General features: G+C 52.1%; 1 protein-coding gene and 1 long non-coding RNA gene across 3 annotated transcripts in view; one reads left to right on the forward strand and one right to left on the reverse strand.

Moving 5' to 3' along the window:
• The first annotated feature begins 1,687 nt into the window (after nt 1-1,687).
• CREB3L1 (cAMP responsive element binding protein 3 like 1) overlaps nt 1,688-20,978 on the forward strand; it is a 33,712-nt gene continuing 14,421 nt past the window's right edge. Inside the window, exons 1-2 of the mRNA XM_006212307.4 lie at nt 1,688-2,266; nt 20,652-20,880. Of these exons, the coding sequence (XP_006212369.1) occupies nt 2,165-2,266; nt 20,652-20,880 (331 nt within the window). The 5' untranslated portion in view covers nt 1,688-2,164. The remainder of the gene's footprint in view (nt 2,267-20,651; nt 20,881-20,978) is intronic.
• On the reverse strand, nt 7,071-15,858 carry LOC140699034 (uncharacterized). Of its 2 annotated transcripts, none has more exons than XR_012077070.1 (4): nt 15,782-15,858; nt 13,965-14,077; nt 12,501-12,558; nt 7,071-7,136 (listed from the first exon to the last, which is right to left on the reverse strand). It is a non-coding gene; the product is annotated as an uncharacterized lncRNA (long non-coding RNA). The 2 variants fall into 2 exon arrangements; XR_012077069.1 differs by having other exon boundaries at nt 13,716-14,077.

Genomic DNA, 20,978 nt, shown 5'->3' on the forward strand with positions numbered 1-20,978 from the left:
ATGGTTTCCTGGGGTGTTCACCTGAGTAAGAATCAGGAAAGAGAGAGCACTCTAATCTTATTTAAAACTATATAATCTTCCCCAATCACTTAAGTGGTGCCTGTGTCTCTAATTACAGAGCAGGCTGGGAGGAACACAGGCACAATTTCCAGCCAACCTCAGGCCGAGGGGCACTTTTGTTCCTCCTGGGGGCCTTCAGGGACTCCAGCTCAGGAGCCAGGACTCCAGACACCTGCAGCCGCAATCTCACCCACTGTAGACTGACTTGTCCGCCCACCAGAGACCACACCCACCTCCCCACAAAGGATCAGCCATATTCTCAGTGTTTGACTTGTCCCCAATTGTGATGCATTTGGAGAAAACATCGGTGGCCTCAGTACCCCAATTCTACTTGCCAACTGTTTTGAGTGTGAACTGATTTCTTTTTGGCCCAGCCGAACTTTTCAGAGTTATATTACTGGTGAACTGGTCCACAGAGCACCAGCTATATTCCCAGCTTCTCAGGAGCAAACTCTCCAGGAGGCCTGGGTGCTAATAGTCACGTGAGGGTCAGAACTTCATTGTCCAGAACTATGTCAAATGGATCATGAGGTGGAGGGAAAGCCACAAGCCTGCCTGCCTGCCCCAGGCAAGCAAACAACTGCTGTCTCAGCCTAGGTGTGTGCCCTTTCCCCACTTTGGCACTGAGAGAGCAATTTGGGTGACATCCCTGGCTTAACTGCATTGACATCTTTAAAGGCCTTTTGGTTCCTGAGCTAATTAAAAGCTCCAGACAGGGAGGATACACTTAATCCTATTAATGACTTCTGGGCAGGAACCTCGTGCCCAGCCCTCTGAGGGAGTGACTTTCTGACCACTTCCATTTGTTCAGGTGCCTGGTGATTGTTTATCAGCCCTTTCAAGAGATTAAGCTGTACTCTGGAGCAGGCCACTTAGATAATGGATCCAGGGGGCCTGGGAGTGTCCGGTGACCATGGAGCATGCAGTCAGCCAGCAGGTTGGCTCATGCAGACTCCATGGCCACTATTCTCCAACTTCTTGCTCTTCAGAACCATTAGGAGGACTTAATGATTGATGAGAAAAGAAGTCCTTACCTCATCTCTGTTGTTCCCCTAGCCCTTTCACACATAGGAAAGCTGAATACAGTCCTTGCCTTGAGGGATCTCAGAGTCTAGTGGGGGTCATAAACATGTGAGCAAACAATGAAAATACTGCATTAGACTCGCCACAGTGGAGGTAAGCACTACAATGTCCTGTGATTGTATCGTAGTGGTAACTGCTTCAGCCTGCAGATCAATGAAGGCTTCCTGGAGGAGGAGACATGTGAAAATCTCCCCATTTCTCAACAGAGGAGTCCATGAGATGGCATTCCCTGACTTTGGATTTGGTTCAGGCTCTAGTACAAGCCTGGAAGAATAGAAATAACTCAGTTCCCTCATGAACTTATGGGAGAGTGGTTGGCAAAGCCTTAAGATGACGAATTCGAGGAACACAGTTACCAGCTCTAAGACAATCTTGCTTCAAGCCCCTACCTAGAGTGTTCAGAGAAAAGAGCTTGGCAAAGACTAGCTTGCAGCTGTCTCTTTAAAAGAGGAAGGACGACTCCTCAGGCCACTCCCTCTCCTCATTAATATGAAATTATCGTGAATATTGATATGGGGGCGTGGCGCCTCGGCCAGCTGGGCTAACCAGCCAGGGGTTCCCGGTTTCACTGAGAGGAAAGTGACAGAAGCGGTGCAGAGGGAGACGTAGAGAGAGCGGAGCGTCCAGCAGCCACCCAGTCTCGGGGGAGCGCTCAGCTCCCCCGCCCCCGGCTCCCACCCTGTCCGGGGGGGCTCTCCAAGCCCTCAGCCCCACTCCTGGGCTCCCCATGGAAGCCAGCTGTGCCCCCGGAGGAGCGGGAGGAGGAGGAGTCGGCTGAATGCCCGCGGTGCGCCCGGGGCCCCTGAGCCCAGCCCTGTCTGAGCGGCTGCCCTAAGGCCCCCGGGCCCCTTGAGCCCCCTACCCGGGGCCGCGCCGCCTCCGCCCGCCCCTCTCCCGGGGCTTCGCCCGGGACGTGCCCCCCGCCCGCTTGCCAGCGCTCAGGCCGGAGCTCTGGGCCGGGAGCGCCGCCGCCCTGGAGTGAGAGAAGCCCAGCCGAAGGGGGTCTCCGGAGCCCGCCGCGATGGACGCCGTCTTAGAGCCCTTCCCGGCCGACAGGCTGTTCCCGGGATCCAGCTTCCTGGACTTGGGGGATCTGAACGAGTCGGATTTCCTCAACAATGCGGTAAGATAAAGGGTCTATGTCCTCTTTCCACCACTCCTCGCTCCTCTTTGTAGTGCTCCCGGGGCCCCCTGAAGGACTGGACAACACATCACTGGGCAGAAGTGGGGGAGGGGGCTGGGTGCAGTGTCCCCTTGAGATACACGTGCTTAGAGCTCTGAGATTTGGTGACTAGATCCCTCGACACCTCCCTGGACCCCGAACCTGGACCGGAGCCTCTGAGCTTGCGCCAGTGCACGCTCCTCCTGGGGGCTCCATCCATGGATAGACTGGCCCCCGCCTTCTAAGGGGGGAAAGTCTAGGCGTCGGGGCCATCCGATCCTCGGATATGAGCTCAAGAGACACCTATTCTTACCCTCCCCCCCGCCCCCATGTCTTCTAGTCCTCCTCCACCCACCCCGGGGTTCCGGAACCAGACTGGGCGAAAAGTGGCGGCGCCCTTTCCTGCGCCCCCTTTAGGACCTCGGTGGCTCCGTATCTGGTTCTCCGCTGGGGGGCGCACAGGGGAGCGTTCGAAGGGCCAGAGACCAGACACCCTCGGGGGGCCAGAGCCAGGGCGGGTTTTGAGCCAGACCCGGAAATTTAGGGGTACTACTATGTCCGCCCCAGGAAGTCAGGCCAGAGATCCCCCAGGCAGGGACCTGATCCTCAACTGGTCAAGGCAGCACCGGGCGATCGCTCAGGCAGCGAGGTCTTTCTCTAGGTCTGGACTTTCTCTCTCTCCCCCTACGTCTTCTTCATGTCTGTCTCTGGGTTTGTCCTTCTCTTTCTCTTCTCCTCCCTCCCTAAGGAAACGTGGCTGGCTTCTCTCTTCTTCCCTCCCTCCCTCCCTCTCTCAGGCTCAGCCCTAAGGCCCTGGTTGGGAAGGTGGAAGGATGAACTTAATAAGGGAGAAAATATTTGGGTTCAGAAAGGCCTGCCAGGTTGAAATGTAGGCAACTTGGGGAATCTGGTGGAATTCCACCACCACCACTGCCCCCATGCAGTGAACTGCCAGTCTCCCCCTGCACCACCCCCCTCACACCCAGTGATCATTTCAAGGGTCTCTTTGGGACTAAGATAAACTTGGCAGACAAGAGCCAAGTGCATAGAGACTTACAGGATTAGGCATCTTGGACTTCCACTTAAACTGCTAGACTGACAGTGGGAAAGGAAATAAGCCAAGGGACAGGAACCTGAGTCAGGAAGGCATGCAGTGAGAGGTCTCCCGGTCCCTCATTAGGCAGCAGATCCAGGTCACCCTGCTCTCTGAGGAAGGCCCCAGGTCCCAGTCAGAGGGAGCACACTTCTGCAGACAAGCCAAGTGGAGGAGGGGAGAGAACTTGAACCAATAGTGGGGAGACCTGAATTCTAGAACCGCTTCTACCTCTTCCTTTCCTTGTGAGCCTGGGCCGTGCAACCGGCTTTCCTCTCTGGGCCTCAGTTTGAAAGGCTGGATTGGGGTCTTTCTAAGGATGGTCTGGCACAGATCCTAGGAATGAAGTGGCAGGGATCTGGGGTTCCATACACCCCTCCTGGAGTTGGTGACCCATACTGGTCAGAGGGAGGGGGATTGTTGGAGGTATACCTTTGCAGCCAAGGGGGCTGGTAGAGCCCCCCTGTGAGGTTCCCTCAGCCCTTGGCAGCTCTGAGTTGGGATTTCTTCTGAATGAACTCTGCCGCCTACAGCCTCTTCCTGCTGCTCCATTCAGCCTTGCATCCCCAGCTGCTCATCTGGGCCTTGGTCCAGCGCAGGAAAGGAGGCATAACCATGATCAGACAGCGGTATCCAGCACTGGGTCTGGGGAGGGAAAGCCCTGCAGGGGAAGCTCCTGACCTCGGGCCTAAGCAAGGCCAGGTAAGGCAAGGGTAGAGAAAAGAATTTCCAAAGAGAAAGAAAACTCCTGGGCTGGGAGTCAGGAAATTTGGTTCTAGCTGTGCTTCTGCCACCAGAGAGCTGGGCAGTTCACACAAGTGACTTTTCTTCCTGTGGGCCTTGGAGTCCTTATCTGAAAAATGGAGTTACAGAAGCTTCCCCATAGTGTTATTGCAGAGATTTAGTGAGAAAACTAAAGATTGATGTAGGATGATGCCTGGCAGGTAAGTTTCCGTTCTTAACACGCTCTGGAGATGAGATGGGGTAGGGATAAGAACTACTCAAGTAGGAGTTGCTGGGTGACCCTGTGCAAGTCACCTTCCTTCTCTGGTACTTCCATTTAGATGTCTAAGGTCCCTCGCAGCTGGGATGCCATACCAACCCTATCCTCAGTTCACTCTTCATTCTGCATGAGGATGGGAAAATGTATCCAGGGTTAAAGATGGGCAAGGGTGGAGTCTGTGTGCTTCTCAGTCTGGAAGTTGGAGGGCAAGATATTCAGTATCCTTAAAAATACAGATAAAGGTCATAAAGTCACAATGGAAATCGTGTGTGCTCTGTTACTCTGTAAAAAGGCAAAAGGCAAAAAGTATGTTCATTCTGAACACAGCTGTGTAAGAAATATGCTTTCGCTTGGACAGAGACAGGAGAATGAGTATGCAAAGTCATGTGCGCTTGGAGGTAACCAGGATGCTGTATTTTTTTCTTCTGTGAAGATACCTTCATCCTGTTGCAGTCTTGTCTATGTGATTCTCAGAGACATCCCTCGAAAGAAGCTGCCCTTCCTACCAAATGAAGGGGCTTCTCTTCCCATCTCCTCCCCACTCTCCCACAGTTCCTGAAGTGGCCTCCCTGGAATCCTCTTTCCTTGTACCCTGTGATCCTTCAGCCCCTGGGCAAGTATGAGAGAGGGCCTGATGCTTTGGGCCTCAGATGAAGGACCAAAGGGAGAATAGGTCATGTGTCCAGATAGAGACACTAGGTTCCTCCTCTAGTCAACTAAGGGGAAGAGATGACTCTGGTTTCTCTAGAGGGGGAAATGGCTTTGGATCCCAGAGAAGCCCCAGCTGGGAGGGTGTGGGGAGGAGGAGAAGGAGGAAGAGGAGTTCTGTTGTCTCAGAGGGGAGCAGCAGGAAGTTGCAAGGATGTTTGCCCAGCACACTTATTCACCTCCCAGCAGATGGGGGGGCCAGGTGTGGGAATGACCAGGACCAGGGATCAGCCCAGGGGAAAAGGGTGTGAGGGCTAAGCCTGACTGCTGTTTCCCAGGCCCCCAGCCTGGCTTCCCCTAAGCTCACCACCACTACCACCACCCCCTCCCCTCCCTCCACCCCCAGCCTTTGGGGGATTTAGGGAGATTAGAGAAGTATGTGCATTTGGGTGTTCCAATGTCTGTGTGTGGGCCTTTAACAGCCCTTAAAAGGAAAGGTGTATGTGTATTTCTCTTTAAATTCTCACCAACACAAAAGAGGACCCAAGGGCCAAGGAGCTCTGGTCTCCAAGTAGAATCCACTAGGAAAGAACTAATAGAGAAAAACTAATGGAGGAGCCCAGATCTCAGGGCTCCTGTTCAGGAAGGGAGCCCTCCCCAGACGCCTCCTCCTCCTCCTCCTCCTCCAAAACACTGAGTTTGTTTGGGGCAGCTTTTTATTTTGTTTTTGCTCTCCACTGGGATATGAGCTCATGAGGGCAGGCATTTCTGTCTTGTTCACTGCTGTATCCCCAGTGCATGGTACTGAGCTTGGTACAGAGTAGGCTTCAACCAACCATTGCTGAACAAATGAAAGGGAGCCCAGGCCAGACCCCACATATTTTAGAGAGGAGGGAAAAGGGTGCTTAAGCTTATCTGCTCCCAGCCATCAGGGTTCTGCAGCCCACACAGTCTCTGAAATTCAGGACAGTTTCCAGTGAGTTGTCATTGCCTTGAGTCATTCCCATCCTTGGCACAGGCACAGACATCCACAACCCCTGGTCTAGGACAGTCTAGAGCTGACTGATCCACAGCAGATTTGAACTTGTGGCTTAGGCCTCACCCTTGAGCATTGCTTCACTCTAGGGCTTCCATCTTCCCCAGTTTCCTCTTGTTCAGGTTGCTCTGGGACTCCTGGATCCACATTCACCCAGCTTAAAATTAAGTCTTTTCAGGGGGAGGGTATAGCTCAGTAGTAGAGCACATGCTTAGCATTCAGGACATCTTGACTTCAAACCCCAGTATCTCCATTAAATACATACATACATACACACATACACACATACATACATACATACATACATACATACTAGTTACCTCCTGCTGCCAAAAAAAATGTAAAAACTAAGTCTTTTCTAGTCCTGGCCCCAGGGCCTTTGTACATGCTATTCTTGACATCTAGAACATGCTTTCTCTCCAGTTCTCTCCATCTCATCTTCCTTAGTTCAAATGTCACCTCTCTAGAGAAGCCTCCCCAACCACCTCAGATGGAACTCTGTATTATTTTCTGTTGGTTCTTTGATTTATTTATAGCCCTTATCCCAATTTGCAGTTATTTTATTGGCTTACTGTCCATTTCCTCTGTGAGAAAGCAAGTCCCATGAGAATAGAGACCATGACAGTTGTGTCCATTGCCATTAACCTAGCACAGTATCATGGCACAAAATAGGCACTTCATACAGTTAAACTCCACCATAAGGCAATGAGCAGAGTCCAAAATTTTCAATCGTGTAAAATGTGGAGTAATGTTATTGCAGGATCAATGAAAAGTAGCATTTTTCAGTGGGTCTATACTATCAGAAAAAGCACACACATAAAGATTGTGAAACCTTAGTAAATGCAGCAGACCAAACTGAGGACGTTCCAAAGGAGTGTGAGGCAGTCACTTTTTACCAGCCCCACAGAGAAAAGAGTTTTGCTCACCTTTATTTGAAATGGGCCCCACACATAGGACAGAAGCCAAGTTTTGGTCACATGGTAATGGACTTTGCTCTATGTCAAAGACTGACTGTATTTGTAGGGAAAATTACTTCAGACCAGGGCAGTCCCTATAAGGGAAGAGGAAAATGTTTTTTTAAAAAAAAAAAAAAAAAGACCAGGCCTGAGTATTCAAGAGGTGTATTGATCATTCCAGAAGGGGACTTGGGATTCTCAGGGTCCTGGCCCAGCCAGCCCTGGGTGATGGGGATGCTGGATCCCACAAAAATGTCTGTGCCCTGATCTGCTGTGAGGTCCCTTCGGCTTCCCTGGGCTAGCCGGGAATTCACTTCGTTATTTTTCAATACACACATTAGTCTTTTAACAACTGGGAACTAAAGGAACGCCAGTGCTGGTCACTATGCAGAGTGACCTCCAGCCACTCACTGCCAAATGTGAGAGAGAAAGATGGAAGCAGACAGTAGCAGCACCGTTGGGCACCATGATAGAGCAGAGCATGATGGGAGCCCTAGGAGAAGCATCCAGCCAGGCTAGAGGTCATGGATAGTTCTCAGAGGAGGTAACCTCCACATCCTCCCTCCCCAATATCCCCATCCCTATTGGCAAAGGAGTTATTGGAAGGCATTTCAGCAGCAGAGAGGACTGGGGCTGTGTCCCTTTTACCGAGCTTTTATAGAGGCAACATTGTCCCCTGTGCAGATGAGAAAACTGACACTTACAGAGAAGGGGACATCTTAATGCTGTTCTCAGAGCAGGGTTCCCATGGAGTCAAGGAGGAAAAAGCACCATCTTCCCTCCTGCTCCTGTTCTAGTTTGACCTTGGCCCTCTAGGGCAAGGAAAGTTTGGGATCTCAGATATCAGAGGGGCCCTGCCTTCGCCTTCACCCACTCCCATCCTTAGGGCACCATGGATGCCTAGAGCTTTAAGGGCAGGGCCAGCACATTGCCTGGCCTGTGAGAGGAGAGCCTTCACATCCCATCCCCTGCCCTCGTTCATCCTTACTCTGGGATGCTGCTCCCTGGCCTACCTGGGAACTTGGACCTTTGTTCTCTGCAGCTCCCAGGACTCCTCGGGAGGATCTGTTTATGTCTACTGTGCCAAGAGAGGGGAGGATGAAGGACAGCCTCCGTTTGCATCTTTCCTTCCCCATATGATGTGCCTCCTGCAAGTCCTGTTACCAAAGCCCTCTCAGAGCATCCCTCTCTGGGACCTAGCTTGCCCCTGAACTTCCCCCAAGAAACCAGCTCCAGATGCTGGAGAACATGCTGTTCTTCTGGAAGTCTTGGCATTCCAGGGGACAGGATGGAGAAGGAAGATTTGGGTGGAGTTAAGTCAAGACCATAAGCATTGCTGGAACACGATGTAACCCACTTGAGCAGGCAGAGTAAGTGGTAGAACCCTTGAGCAGGACTAGGGAGAAAGTAGGCACGAGGGTGTCTGGTACAGGGGAAGTTGGGAGGGACAAGATATGGCCCAGAAGTCTGACCACAAGAGAAAATATATGAGAGGTGATTTCCTTGGAATGTCAAAGTTCCTGATAGCCATGACCTGGACATACCATACCATCAGCAAGGCCAACTTGACAGCTGGCACAACACTGGGCTTCCCTGCCGCCAGGTTCAACGTGCCTCCTCTCCCAGCTTTCCCGGGACAGAGCCCTTGCTGCGGCTTCCCTGGCCCCTGGCTCTTGGCCCAGGAGCCATTTCACCCATCACAGAGTGGCTGACACATCTGGGCTGGGCTGTGTGGTCCGCCAGAACAGCTGGACAGCAGCAGCTGTCCCCCTCTTCCCCTTCCAAAAGAATAACAAAAATGAGAGCAGCAGTGGAATAAGGCAGGCTCTTCAGGCCCTCACGGAGAGCCAGGAGGCAGTTTTAAAGCAGAGACTGAGGGGGCTTGCTTGGGAGGCAGACAGGCCCAAGCCATTCCCCACGTGTTCCCCTCTGCCTATAATGTCCTCACCTCTCCTCACCTCATCTCCCTAACTTGCTGTGTGACCTTGGGCAAATTGCTTCCCCTTTCTAGGCCTAGGTTTCCTCATTGCTGAATTAGACTGAGAGTGCTTTGAAGGCAGGGAGTGTCAGGCAGTTACTTCTGTCTATTCCCTGGTTGTAGCTATAGTGACTGAGTGCTCAGGAAAGGTCTACTTATTGAATAGATGGAAGGAAAGAGGGAAGGAGTGAGGAGGAGTGATGGATGGATGAATGGGTGGGTGGATGGATAATGGGAGAAAGGACTCTTCCACACTCCCAGCTTTGAGGGGAATTTTCTTTTTTTAAGTGGATTTTATTTATCTATCAAATAGTGAATCTTAACCTAAATCTCACATCTACCTTTCACTCTATCATGATGGTCTTTTCTATTATGAAATATATTGTGCACATAAAAGAATATATATAATGCATGTATATGAATTACAAAGCATAATAAAATGGATACCTGGGTACTCACTACCCAGCTCTTAATATCCTGGATGCTCAACGCTGCATAAGGTTGTGGAAAAGTTGAGCTCTAGACTCTAAATCCACTCCCACTGGGCAGATTCTGAATAGGAATTCTGAGACCTGGTGCCTACTCCCAGACCCCACCTGACCAGACAGCAAATTTACAGGCCAGATGACAGATACCTCGACAAGCCCTGGGGAGCCAAGCTGTACTTTAGGTGGGGTGGGGAGACCATCAGTGGCTGGCTTTAGCCCTGCCCAGACATGGGAGCAAATGGCTCTCACCACTTGTCATCTGTGTGAGCTTGGACAGGTGCCTTAACCTCTCTGAGCTCATTTTCCTCATCCATAAAGTGAGGATGACCATAGAACATGGGTTCTTACAAGGATTCAATTAGAGAATCCTTGTGGGGAGGGCATGACTCAGTGGTTAGAGTACATGCTTAGCATGCAGGAGGTCCTGAGTTCAATTCCCAGTACCTCCATTAAAATAATTAAATAAATAAACCTAACTACCTCCCCCCAAAAAAATTGGAGAAAAAAAAAGAGAGAGAACCCTTACAGAGAACCTAGCACAGTGTAAGGCACAAGGTAAGTACTTCTATAAATAGTAGTTGCTGCTGCTATTTTTATTCTGACTGTTGTTGTCATTGCCTGAAAGGAAGGTCCCCAGCATTGGACAGTCCTTGGAAGAATGTCCCATCTTCGTCCCTTTGCTGAGCCCTGATCATAGGGATTTTATTTGCCTATCTGTTTGGCCTTTCTGGAGCTGAAAGTCTGTTTTCTTTGGGTAAAGGAAAAAGACCCCAGGCACCTTCTAAGGGTTCTGTCTTTCTGAGCATCAGGAGAGGGCTGGCCAAGGATGAGCAAACCTGGGGCCCCAGATGAGGACCCAAGGCATGGAACAGGGGCCCATATTTTATATCTGGCCCTATACTAGGTCCTGGGATGGGTCAACTCTGGATGTTCTTTCAACAAATCCTGGCACAAATCCTGGCTCAATCACTGGCTAACTGAATGAACTGGGTAAGCTACTTAACTTCTCTGTGCCTCAGTTTCCTCAGCCAGTAAATGGCAGTACTAATAGTACGTACCTTCTCTTCTGAAACTTAAATGAGATACTACATGGAAGGAGCTAGAACAGTGTCTGGTATATAAATGTTAGCTATTATTATGATCATTACCATGAGGTATACTATATGCCAGGCCCTATATAAGGCCCTGCAGATGGCTAAAGGATGAAATCTATCCTATATCCTATCTTCAAGGTGGTTAACGTTTATAAGGAGAGATGAGTCCTCTTGTGGGGATAATTAGAGATTAAGGCTTGGTATTAATCAGTGACCTAACCATCTATAAATGCTATGGTGGTATAATGTGGAGAGGACTCTTCCAGCTGGGTGGTCAAAGAAGGCTTCCTAGAGGAAGCGGCATTTGAATTGGGCCTTAAAGGATGACAGGAGTTAGAATAAGGAGATATAGGGCAAAGGCCTTCCAGGCACAGGGAATGGTACAAGCAAAGGCCCTGCAGCCATGAAGAAGGCAGCAGGTCTAAGGAGCTGGGAGCAGTCATCCAACAGGCTAAAGGGAATGGAAAGATGAGGGGTTCCAGCTCTAGTGGGAAGCTGAAATCTGTTGTGACAGACCCTGAATGCTGTGCTTAGGAGCTGGGAGTTTTTTAGCAGGTAGGAGGGAGCCAGTGATAGTTCTAAGCTGGACAAAGTGGTGGTCCCAGCTCCTCTGAACTGTCTCTCTGCTAGGAGGTCTAGAATCCATTAGGGTATCCCAGATGCCAGCCTGTCAGGATGACCAGGACCTCTCCCCCAAGAGAGCAGCCAGTGGCAGCAGCTGACCCTGGTCCTTTCCCTTTTCTGATTTCCAGTGACTCTCACACTGGGCCTGGAGTTCCAATTCCCTTCTGGCTCTTTCAACCCCAGCACTCGGGGCCAGGCTGGCCTTGGGAGGCCCAAAGCAACTCCACCCTTGCAGAGGGACAAGCTGTCCCTCTCTGGGGCTGAGAGCTCTGGTCTGAACCATGTCCTGCCTCCTGGCCCAAACCCCAGGCCCTAATGGGGTTCCCTCACCCCCTCATGCAGCACAGGACTGTCCACTATCAAGCAAAGTGTGATCCTATTGACTCCAGAGGCCTAGAAGGATCTGAGCCCTCACTCTGAGTCCAGCCCAGCCTGGCACCTCACAACCCATCAGCTGGGACAAGATATCCAGAGCCCCTTTCATCATCCTCCAGGAGAAGAGGCCCAACCCTCTACCACTCCACAGTCTTCACCCCTTCCTCTCCCAGGGCTGCAAATCAGTTCCACATTTGGGATCTGGCATGCACTATCTGCTCAGAACTTTCCCCTCCCAGTTAGCTCAGGCTTCCATCTCCCCCCACCCTTCATGATCAGCCCATGGGGTCTGCGGAAGGGGAAGAGCTCTTGGCTTCGGTGACCCCTTCAGAGGTCTGAGAGGGAGCTGAACTGTGGCAAGGTACCAGAGGGACAGTGGACACAAGGCCCTCCCAGGGAGAGATGAAGGAGGAAGGGTAGGGGGTGGGGCAGAGGCAGAGCTTGAGCAAGCATCTGAGGGGATGAGGGGTTGGGGGTGGTGAGGGAAGGAGAGAGGTAGTTCCCAGCTCAGCACATTCCTGAGACATCTGGATGTGCTGGAAGGGCCCCAGCTGGCCTGCATGGCTGTGGCTCCAGCTTCTTCTCTCTGTGATGTCAGGACCCAGCATTCCCCCCTCCTTGCAGAGTCTCACTGGCCTGGGGTCCACCTTGGGGCTGAGTGCTGGGGACTCTACCCTGGACTTCTCACCCCAACTGAGCAAAAAATAAGCCCCTGCAGCAGTGGAGGAAATGCCTGAGTCAGAGCAGGCTGGGGCCTGATGCAGGAGGCAGACATGGAAGACCCAGGGGTTTGCCCATGCGACTGACTACAGGAGATTCCTCCTTTGGGCTGATGCCTGCCTCCTCCTGTCTCCTTGGAAGGGAGATAGAGACAGAGGAAGAACTCTGGGAATAGCTTACCTTGAGCTGTGTGATCCTGGGCAAGTCCACTCCCTTCCCTGGCTCTCAGTTTTCTTTTCTGTAAAAAAAAAAAAAATACAGTAGTAGTAGTAGTTACATTTGAAGAGAGACTTCTACGTGTCCTACATCATACAAAGCACTTTACAAATTTATCTCACTTAATTCTCACAGCAACCACACAGGTTGGGTAGATATTAGTAAGCCTATTTTATAGCTGAGATGGAGGTTCAGAGAGCTTAAGTAACTTGCCCAAGGCTACACAGTAGGTATCAGAGGCAGGATTAGAACAGGGTCTGTCTGCCTCTCTTGCTCACAACCATTGAACTATATTGCCTCTACAAGTAAAAGGGGTTGGACCTAATGACACCAGAATTCCTTTCAGCTCTAAAATTGTAATGATTTCTCTTGGCTATTGTGGGGCTCTTCAAGAAGGACAGGGGCAGGCATTAGTCACACACTGGGTGGGGGAAGGAAGGCAGAGGCAGCTGGCTTTGAAGCATCAGATGGATCAGGAATCTTTGGAGGTCCCCTCCCTTGGAACCCCAGAGAAGTCCAGACCCCAGGGGCTGGAGTCACAGCCTGATCCCCAGCTGAGCCCAGGGGTCCCACACCTTCCCTGAAGGAAGGGAGTAAATAAGGAGAGAGAATGCGACTTCTTCCAAAAATAAAACCTGAGGACAACTCAGACAGGCCGGGACCGCTGAGGAAGCCAGAGGCCAAATGCTGAGTGCACAGAGGAGAGGGAAGAGGCCAAGGGAATTCCAGCCAGAGCCTGGTGGCAGGCTCCAGCCCAGGATGGCCTTCCAGCTGGCCAGGGGCTGGGAGAGCAGCTTGGCCGGTTGGCCACTGGGCTCTGTTTATACTCTTGGGCCTGGCCTAAGCCTGGGGACAGTCCCTCCAGCCCTGAGTCAGAGGCTGTGGTCCCCGAGTACCTAGTCTGGCTGGGGCTAAAGAGCAAAAAGGCCCCGGGGAAGAACAACCTGGAAAATGGGTACAACAGGCCCCACTAGGGAGGAGCCGAGGGAAGGCGTCCAGCCTCATGGAAACTCTGCCTGGAGCAGGAGCAAGCTGGCATCCAAGCGGAATTCAGGGCAGTCATTCCTGGAGGCTCAGCTACAGAAAAAAAAGGCCTCAGTCCATTTGCTCACTGGCACATTCCTTCATTCACCCACTCATTCAGTCAGTCAGTCATTCAGCAAACATCTGAGCACCTACCATGTGCTGGGACCAGTGCTAGGCTTTGGAGACACCGATGAGAACTGGACACAGTATGACATAGCAGCAACATGGCTGGATCATTTCCTACTATACCAAGGAACTTGGAAACTATCCTCAGGGCAGTAGGGAGTCATCAGTAGATACTGAGCAGGGGAGTCACATAGTCATATTTCTGTTAGAAGATCCCTCTTGATGCAAGGTGGAGAATGTTCTGGAGACAGATCAGAGTTCAAGCCTTGGACCTACCTTCATAAATGGGTGGTCACATCACTAGTCAAAACGCCTGTTGTGAGGAGGAACTGGGCTTTGTTCATCTCTGTATCCACAGGGTTGGGCACACAGTAGGTCCTCCGGAAACACTGAACAAATACATGAGTGATGAGTAAATGGATGGGATTTGATGCCCTTATTCTCCAGAGGGCCCCAGCGCCAGCCCTGGCACTTAGTCTCCAGTGTCCTGAATTGTCCCACAGGGATCCTTTGGCCACTGCCTATGGACCAACATCTCCAGCAGCCAGACCGTGGGCTGCTGTGCCCTCAGTAATGCCAGTCACAGCTAATCCTAGCCCTGGGCGGCGGCACTAACTGCCATCACTTCCTCCTGCCCAGACGGTACCTGGCACCCACCCCAGGGTTGGGCCACGGCACATGGGTCAGAAGATGCCAGGGGCTGGCCGGGAAGCTGCAGGCCTGCTCTCTACTTTCTTGAGGGACCTGTGGCCTGGCCAGGGAAGGGTTACCACAGTTTTAGGAGGGGGAACTACAGGGCCAGACTAACAGGGTTGGGGGCTGCAGAGAATGTACGTAGACCCTGCTCTGCAGAGAACCAGCCTGTGGTGGGTGCCAGCCTGCCCTTTCCTCTCTCCCTTCTCTTCTCCAGAACACAGGCACAGAAAAGCTCCTTCCCTATGGTGCCCAGTCCTCTAGTCCCAGCCCTCACTGTCTCAGCCCCAGGCGAGCCTGGGACTCCCAGCGCTCCCTCGCTGGGGGTCATATGACTCAGGCATGTGGCTTGGCACAGTCAGCAGTCAGTTATGTGATGTTTGTTGTGAGATGTTGTGTATGTTCATGTGAGAGTGTGCATGACCGTGTCTGTGACCGTGACCGTATCTGGGGTGACTGCATGTATGTGTGTGCCCATGAGTGTCTGTGTCTATCTAATCACATCTGAGGAGTGTGTTCTTGTTGGGTCTGTGTTAGCGCCTGCCAGTGTCAGCCTGTGTGAGCCCAGGAGAGTGTATATGCACAACAGCACCTGTGTCAGGCTGTGTATGGAACCATCTGAATGTGTCCATGGGGCGGGGATCTCACATTGTGTGGTGTCAGAGATGTGATGTTTCCCTGTGTAAAAAGGAACCTCAGAGCCCACATCTGTATAGCGTGCACATGTATGCACACACACATGCGCGCGCGCACACACACACGGAAGCATTTCTGCTTATTTGGACTTGGGCTCTGTGGTAAAGAGTTCGGTAGGGGGAAAATATGAAACCTCAGCAGCCGCCTTGCCCGGGCCTGTGGGGAATGGGGGATGAGAGTGAGGTTGGAGGTTGGAACAATGTGCTCCCCTTCACCCCCATGCCCTGCCAGGAAGGATCAGGGAGGGGCTGGCTCCAGGGATGGGGAAAACTGGCTCCTGTCTCTTTGCAGTCCCCAGAGAGGCCAGGGCAGAGGAAAAGAGCCCACTTTCTGAGGACTAGTCCACTTCACCCTGTGCCTGCCGCCCCTGCCTCAGTAGGAACACAGACTATAATGGATGAGGAAACAGGCCTGGAAAGGAGGCACCACCTGCCCCTGCCCAGGTCTCAGAGAACAGCTGGATCTCCAACTGGGGCCTCCTGAGTTTGAGTCCAGGGCCTTTTTTCCTTCACAGGACAGCCTTCAAGCCTAGCTCTGGGAAGATGCCTGGATCTTCCCCCCCAAATGCTGGGATGGTGATTCTTAAGGACAGGAAAGGCCTGTCTGAAAACTGGGTACCCAGGGGCCCACCTCCCTTCCCCAGGCCCCCCCTACCCCGTTCTCTGTTGACCCTCCCCCTCCCCCCCTTACACATACACACATACTCAGGGCACAGCAGTGACTCAGACTGGTGGCCCTACAGCTTGAAATGGGGGCAATTTTCTAGTGACCACGAGGCAAGTAACCGTCCCGGAATGTATGGGTCAGTTGGGGGGTGGGGGGGGCAGCCTGCGGGGGAGGGGAAGGGGGAAATGTGAGAGGACTCTCCTCCCAACACTCCCAGAGCTCACTCTCTCGGAAGGAATGTCCGGGCTCGGCATTCCCCCCACTCCTTATCCCACAGCTCAGCCTGGACCCACTCCGGTTTCCTCCCTCTTTTCCCCAAAGACAGACTGAATCAGCCTGGACCGGGGGAGGGGCAGAAGCCAGGGATGGGGGTGCAGGCTCTGAGGGGCTAGCAGCCTGAGGGAAGGGGGCACTCTGAGGCTGCGGCAGGTGGGGAGAACCTCTTTCCCACACACACCCTCAGCTGACAGCCGCACCCCCAGCGCTTTTCCCTCTCTCCACATTGACCTCCAGGGAGGAATCAGGGAAGTAGAACTGAGAGGAGCTTCAGAGGCCCTATTGCCGCCCAGCAATGTCCCGCCTCCCTCTGCCAGGGGCAGAGACCCCGGCTGCCCCATCATTGCGCCCTAAGGTAGGATTATTCGAGGAGGGGAGGAAGGAGCTGAGCTGGACGAGCCACGAAGGGACGTTAAGGACTGGGGCCGGGCCTTGCCTTCGAGCTGGGAATATCTGAGAAGACCCTCCCTCTCCATTTACCCTGCGGGGTCAGGGCCACGCAACTAATAAAAGACTTTAAATCACCATGGGACTGCCAGGCCCACCTGGAAGCTCAAAGGGGCCATTTCTGCCTCTGGCCCAGGTGCAGAAAGGGACACAAGGCCAGGCCCGGTACACTCTGCCCTTTCCGTGCCCGCTCCGTCTGTCAAGACTGCACACCCTCCCCAACGCGAGCTCGGCGCTCCTCTGGCTCCCGCCCCACGGCTCTTGCGGCGGGCTTCTCGCAGCCTCCTCCCACTGGCCACGAGCTCCGTGGATCCGACCAATGAGCAGGCCGGATTCCGGCGCGGGGCGGCCCCCAGGGCGCTGGTGTTAACCTCTTGGGCCTCGTTCGGCTGGCAGGACCCCGTCCTTCTTTAAATTTAAAGGGCCGGTGACTGAGATCCGGCTCCGGGAGGAGAAGCTACTTAGGGGAAGTGGTGCGCGGGGCTGCAAGCCTGAGAGCTCAGGACCTTTGGTCCAAGAGAGTGGAGCCGGCGCCGGCTGCGCGTGGCAGCCGAGAAGGAGCTTATGTTGGCAAGACTGTAGGAAAAAGTCTTTAACAAGGAGGGAAACAAATCATAATAATTCCTTCTCTGGCTTCCCACCCCAGTTGCCTGAAAAGGCACCCCCATAGAATGCTCACCCCCAGTAGAACCCTTTCCCCCTCAGAACGTTGACCACGACTCCCTGCCGCTTATAGAATCCTGCCTCCCATCCCCAATAATTTCCATCAGATAGTCTGAAACCTTAACTTTTTCTGTGTGAACTGGAGGAAGAGCTGAGTGTGGTTTTGAGGGGCTGAGGGGTGGAACAAGGGACCCTGCTGGAGTTGAGGAGGCCTGAGATCTCCAGAGTGGGCTTTCCAGGGGTGGGGGTGGGGTAGAGGAAGAAGAGAGAACAGAAAGGAGAAGTTGCTCCACATTCCTCTGCAGCCCCAGAGCTGCGGAGAGCCCCTCCCTCAACATCACCAACTCACTGTGTGACCCTTATAGGTGGCTTTCCCTCTCTGGACCTCAGTTTCCTCATTAGCAAATGAGGAGGATGGGGTGTGGACCATGGCCTTTCTCAGGTCCCTTTTGCCTCTAAATTGATGGTCTAAACCAACCATAACTGAGCTGCTCTGGGAGACCAGGCATCAGATAGAAGCAGGGCTACAAAGCTCTATAAAGAGAGGCCCTCTGGCATGCTCCCTGAGCAGGAGGTGGGCCTGGGGGTGATGGGATATACCTACTGTTGCCACCAGAGGTCCACCCAGCACACAGGGAAGCCCCTAGCAAGGAGGACTGGGTTCTTTGAGTGTCCCCCACACCCACCCTGCCTGCCCCTTGGCTGCCCTCCCCTTCCACTTGGCTCCCACCAACTGGAGGCTCTGTCCTGCTGGGCCTTGGCTCTGGTTTCCAGCAGGTGGGGTGGGGGCTGCTCACAAAGAGGGGCCAACTGAGCTCCCTCAGCAGGTTCCTATGGGCACCCCACCAGGGGTCTCTGAGAAGGACCTAGCTCATCTGCCTGGAGCCAAGTCCTTTAGAGACCCCGATCCAGACTAGAAGAAACTTCTATCCTCTCCCAGGCCCCGGGAAAGGGATTGGCAAACACTTATCGCCTGAGAAGCAGCTGCTGGAGAAATACCTTAGCAGCTGACTCACTGGACTCTTTGCAACCCCCCTTCCCTCTGGGCCCCACACTAGGCCTTGGAGAGACCCTGAGAGAGAGAGAGCACCCCCAGCTGGGCTGGCCAGCCCAGACTCTGCTGAGGCTGTGGCTGGCAGAGTCCAGGCTGTGTGGTTGGGGGGCATTGCTCCCTGTAAATGGCCTTCAGCTGGGATCACAGTTATTTTTAGAGACTAGTTCTGCTGAGGCCTCTGACTTCCTGGTACTGCATCACCCCAGGCATTGACATGCTGATGGCATTGCCTTGTGGGGTACAAGGCCAGGTCACTCCACCAATAGTTGTTGAGTGTCATGCACCAGGGGCTGGGACCCAGCAGGTGAACAAGATCCAGACCCTACCTCAGGGAGTTTATTCCTGATCAGGGGAATGTCTGCTGGGAGGACTGGGCGATGACTGGCTGTGGACTTGTCCCTGTTCTCCTTGGCTCCCTGGGCCTCAGTTTCCCTATGTGTCAAATGCGAATATGCAACTTCCTTGTCTCCTTAGGTAATTGTGAAGATTAAATAAGACAATGCATATGAAAGCACTTTGGAAAGTTAAAACCATAAACAAGAAAAATGCCCGCTATTGATAGTAAGTTCTGGCAAACTGGGAAAAAGAGAGTAGTTAGGTCGATGGGTTTCTGAACTCATTTTATCCTGGATTCTCTGATCTGTGCTTCGTTCTAGGCGGAGGACGAAGCCACCTCCCCACATTAGCTTCAAGCTCAGTTCACCTCAGGCCCAGAGTTAGGCTTTGCATAATAACAATGGCCAACAATTCAGTCACTACATACTAGGCAATGTTCTCAGTGTTATATGTATATGTATGTTATATGTATACACGTGTTATATGTATTTCCTCACTTCATCTGAATAATCCTATGAGGTATTAAGCACCTAACAAATATTTGATCCTCATGACAACACTATGAAGTGGGAACTTTTATTTCCCCCTTACAGATGAGGAAACTGAGGCCCAGAGAAGTGAAGTAACTTAGCAAGGAGTGAGCTAGGAGTCAAAAGCAAGTCTATGTTACTCCAGAGCATGTGATCATCCCCTTACCCTCATAGAAAGATGCTCGGGTGGCTCTGAACCTTATTCTCAGACAGGGGGCTTTTCTGCTCATGCCTTCTGGACAGGGTCAGGCTCTGAGTATTCCAGGCCAGAAAGTCAACAACTCCAGACCCAGGAAGCCAGACCTTACCCACTCACCAGAGGGGACCCCAGAGCCGGAAGCAAACCCCTCCACCATCTCTTCCAACCCACTATCAAAGTCATTCAGTCAGTAAATAATGAATGAATAATAGTAACATTTCCTTACAGATTCAGAATTCTTTAGAGAGAGAAAACAAGCACCCACTATGTACCAGCCATTGGATACTTTATTAATAATAAGAGGTTTGTTGAGTAATTATTATGTACCAGGGACTATTGTAAGTGCTTTACATGTATTAATTTGTTTAATCCTCATAGTAATCCTTGTGGATAGGAAATATCATCATCCCCCACCACCCCGTACAGAGGAGGAAATGAAACATAAAGATGTTAATCAACTTTCCCAGGATCACTGAGACCAGTATTTTTCAGACTGTTTTGTTTCTGGGAAATATACTTTACACCCTTCCCAGATACACAGATACACACAAGCACATAACTGAGCTAAAAAATTTACCAGGTTATTTCACTTCCCTATGTGCCTTGTGCTCTGATATTATTCTATTCTGTTTTGTTCTGTTTTCTTTTTTCTTAAATTCTGGTCGTGACCTGCGAAATTGATTTCACAACCCATTAATGAGTCACCCCCACACTTTGAGAGCACTTAGTCATAGCTAGGAGCATCAAGACCAGGATTTGAATCCAAATAATATGACTTTAGAGCCTAATCTCTTAGAATAAAGAATGCCGGGGAAAAGGGAGACCCTGGAGACAGGATGACAAGTGCGGACTGTGCTAGTGAGGGGAGCAGAGTCCTGGATAATTCCATCACCTTGCATTCCAGCAAAAGATAATACGAAAATCACTGATACTGCCTTTGGAATGCAAACTTGCTGCCATTGATACAGGTATTCTTTTAGTGCTTAGTCTTCCCACGAAGGAAACAAGGTGGACTGAGAAACAGACTTGGGCAATCTAAGTGATTTGACCAAGGTCACAGAGACAGAACTAAAGCCCTGTGTCCTGTTGCCTGGATTCTTACACACCATCCACAGCTCACTCTGCAGGATACTGATGGCGAGGCTAGAGATGGTGGTGGAGGTGATAGTAGCTGTGATGTAATGCTGGGGTAACAGTAATGATGGAAATGATAACAGTTGGTATGGTGATGTGGGCAATGGGGAAGCTGGTGGCAGTGGTGGTATTAATTATGGCAGGGAGAGTAATGGGGAAGTTGCAGGGACGGCGTTGGTGGTGGCAGGGCTGATGGCACCACTGTAGCAGCATCCACACCCCCTTTCCAGGATAAGCTGACTCCCTCCTCTCCCCTCCTCCTTCCCTAGCACTTCCCTGAGCACCTGGACCACTTCACAGAGAACATGGAAGACTTCTCCAATGACCTGTTCAGCAGTTTCTTTGATGACCCTGTGCTGGACGAGAAGAGCCCTCTACTGGACATGGAACTGGACTCCCCAACACCGGGCATCCAGGCTGAGCACAGCTACTCCCTGAGCGGTGACTCAGCACCTCAGAGCCCCATCGTGCCCATCAAGATGGAGGACACCACCCAAGGTAAGAAGGGGTGGCAAGGCCCAGGACACCAGACCCCGAGGAGCTACCCACATCCACCTCTCAGGGGAGGCTGCCCCCTGCCTTTTTGTTCTCCCTCA

The sequence above is a fragment of the Vicugna pacos genome, chromosome 10, assembly GCF_048564905.1.
Source record: "Vicugna pacos chromosome 10, VicPac4, whole genome shotgun sequence".
In the NCBI taxonomy this organism is placed as follows: domain Eukaryota; kingdom Metazoa; phylum Chordata; class Mammalia; order Artiodactyla; family Camelidae; genus Vicugna; species Vicugna pacos.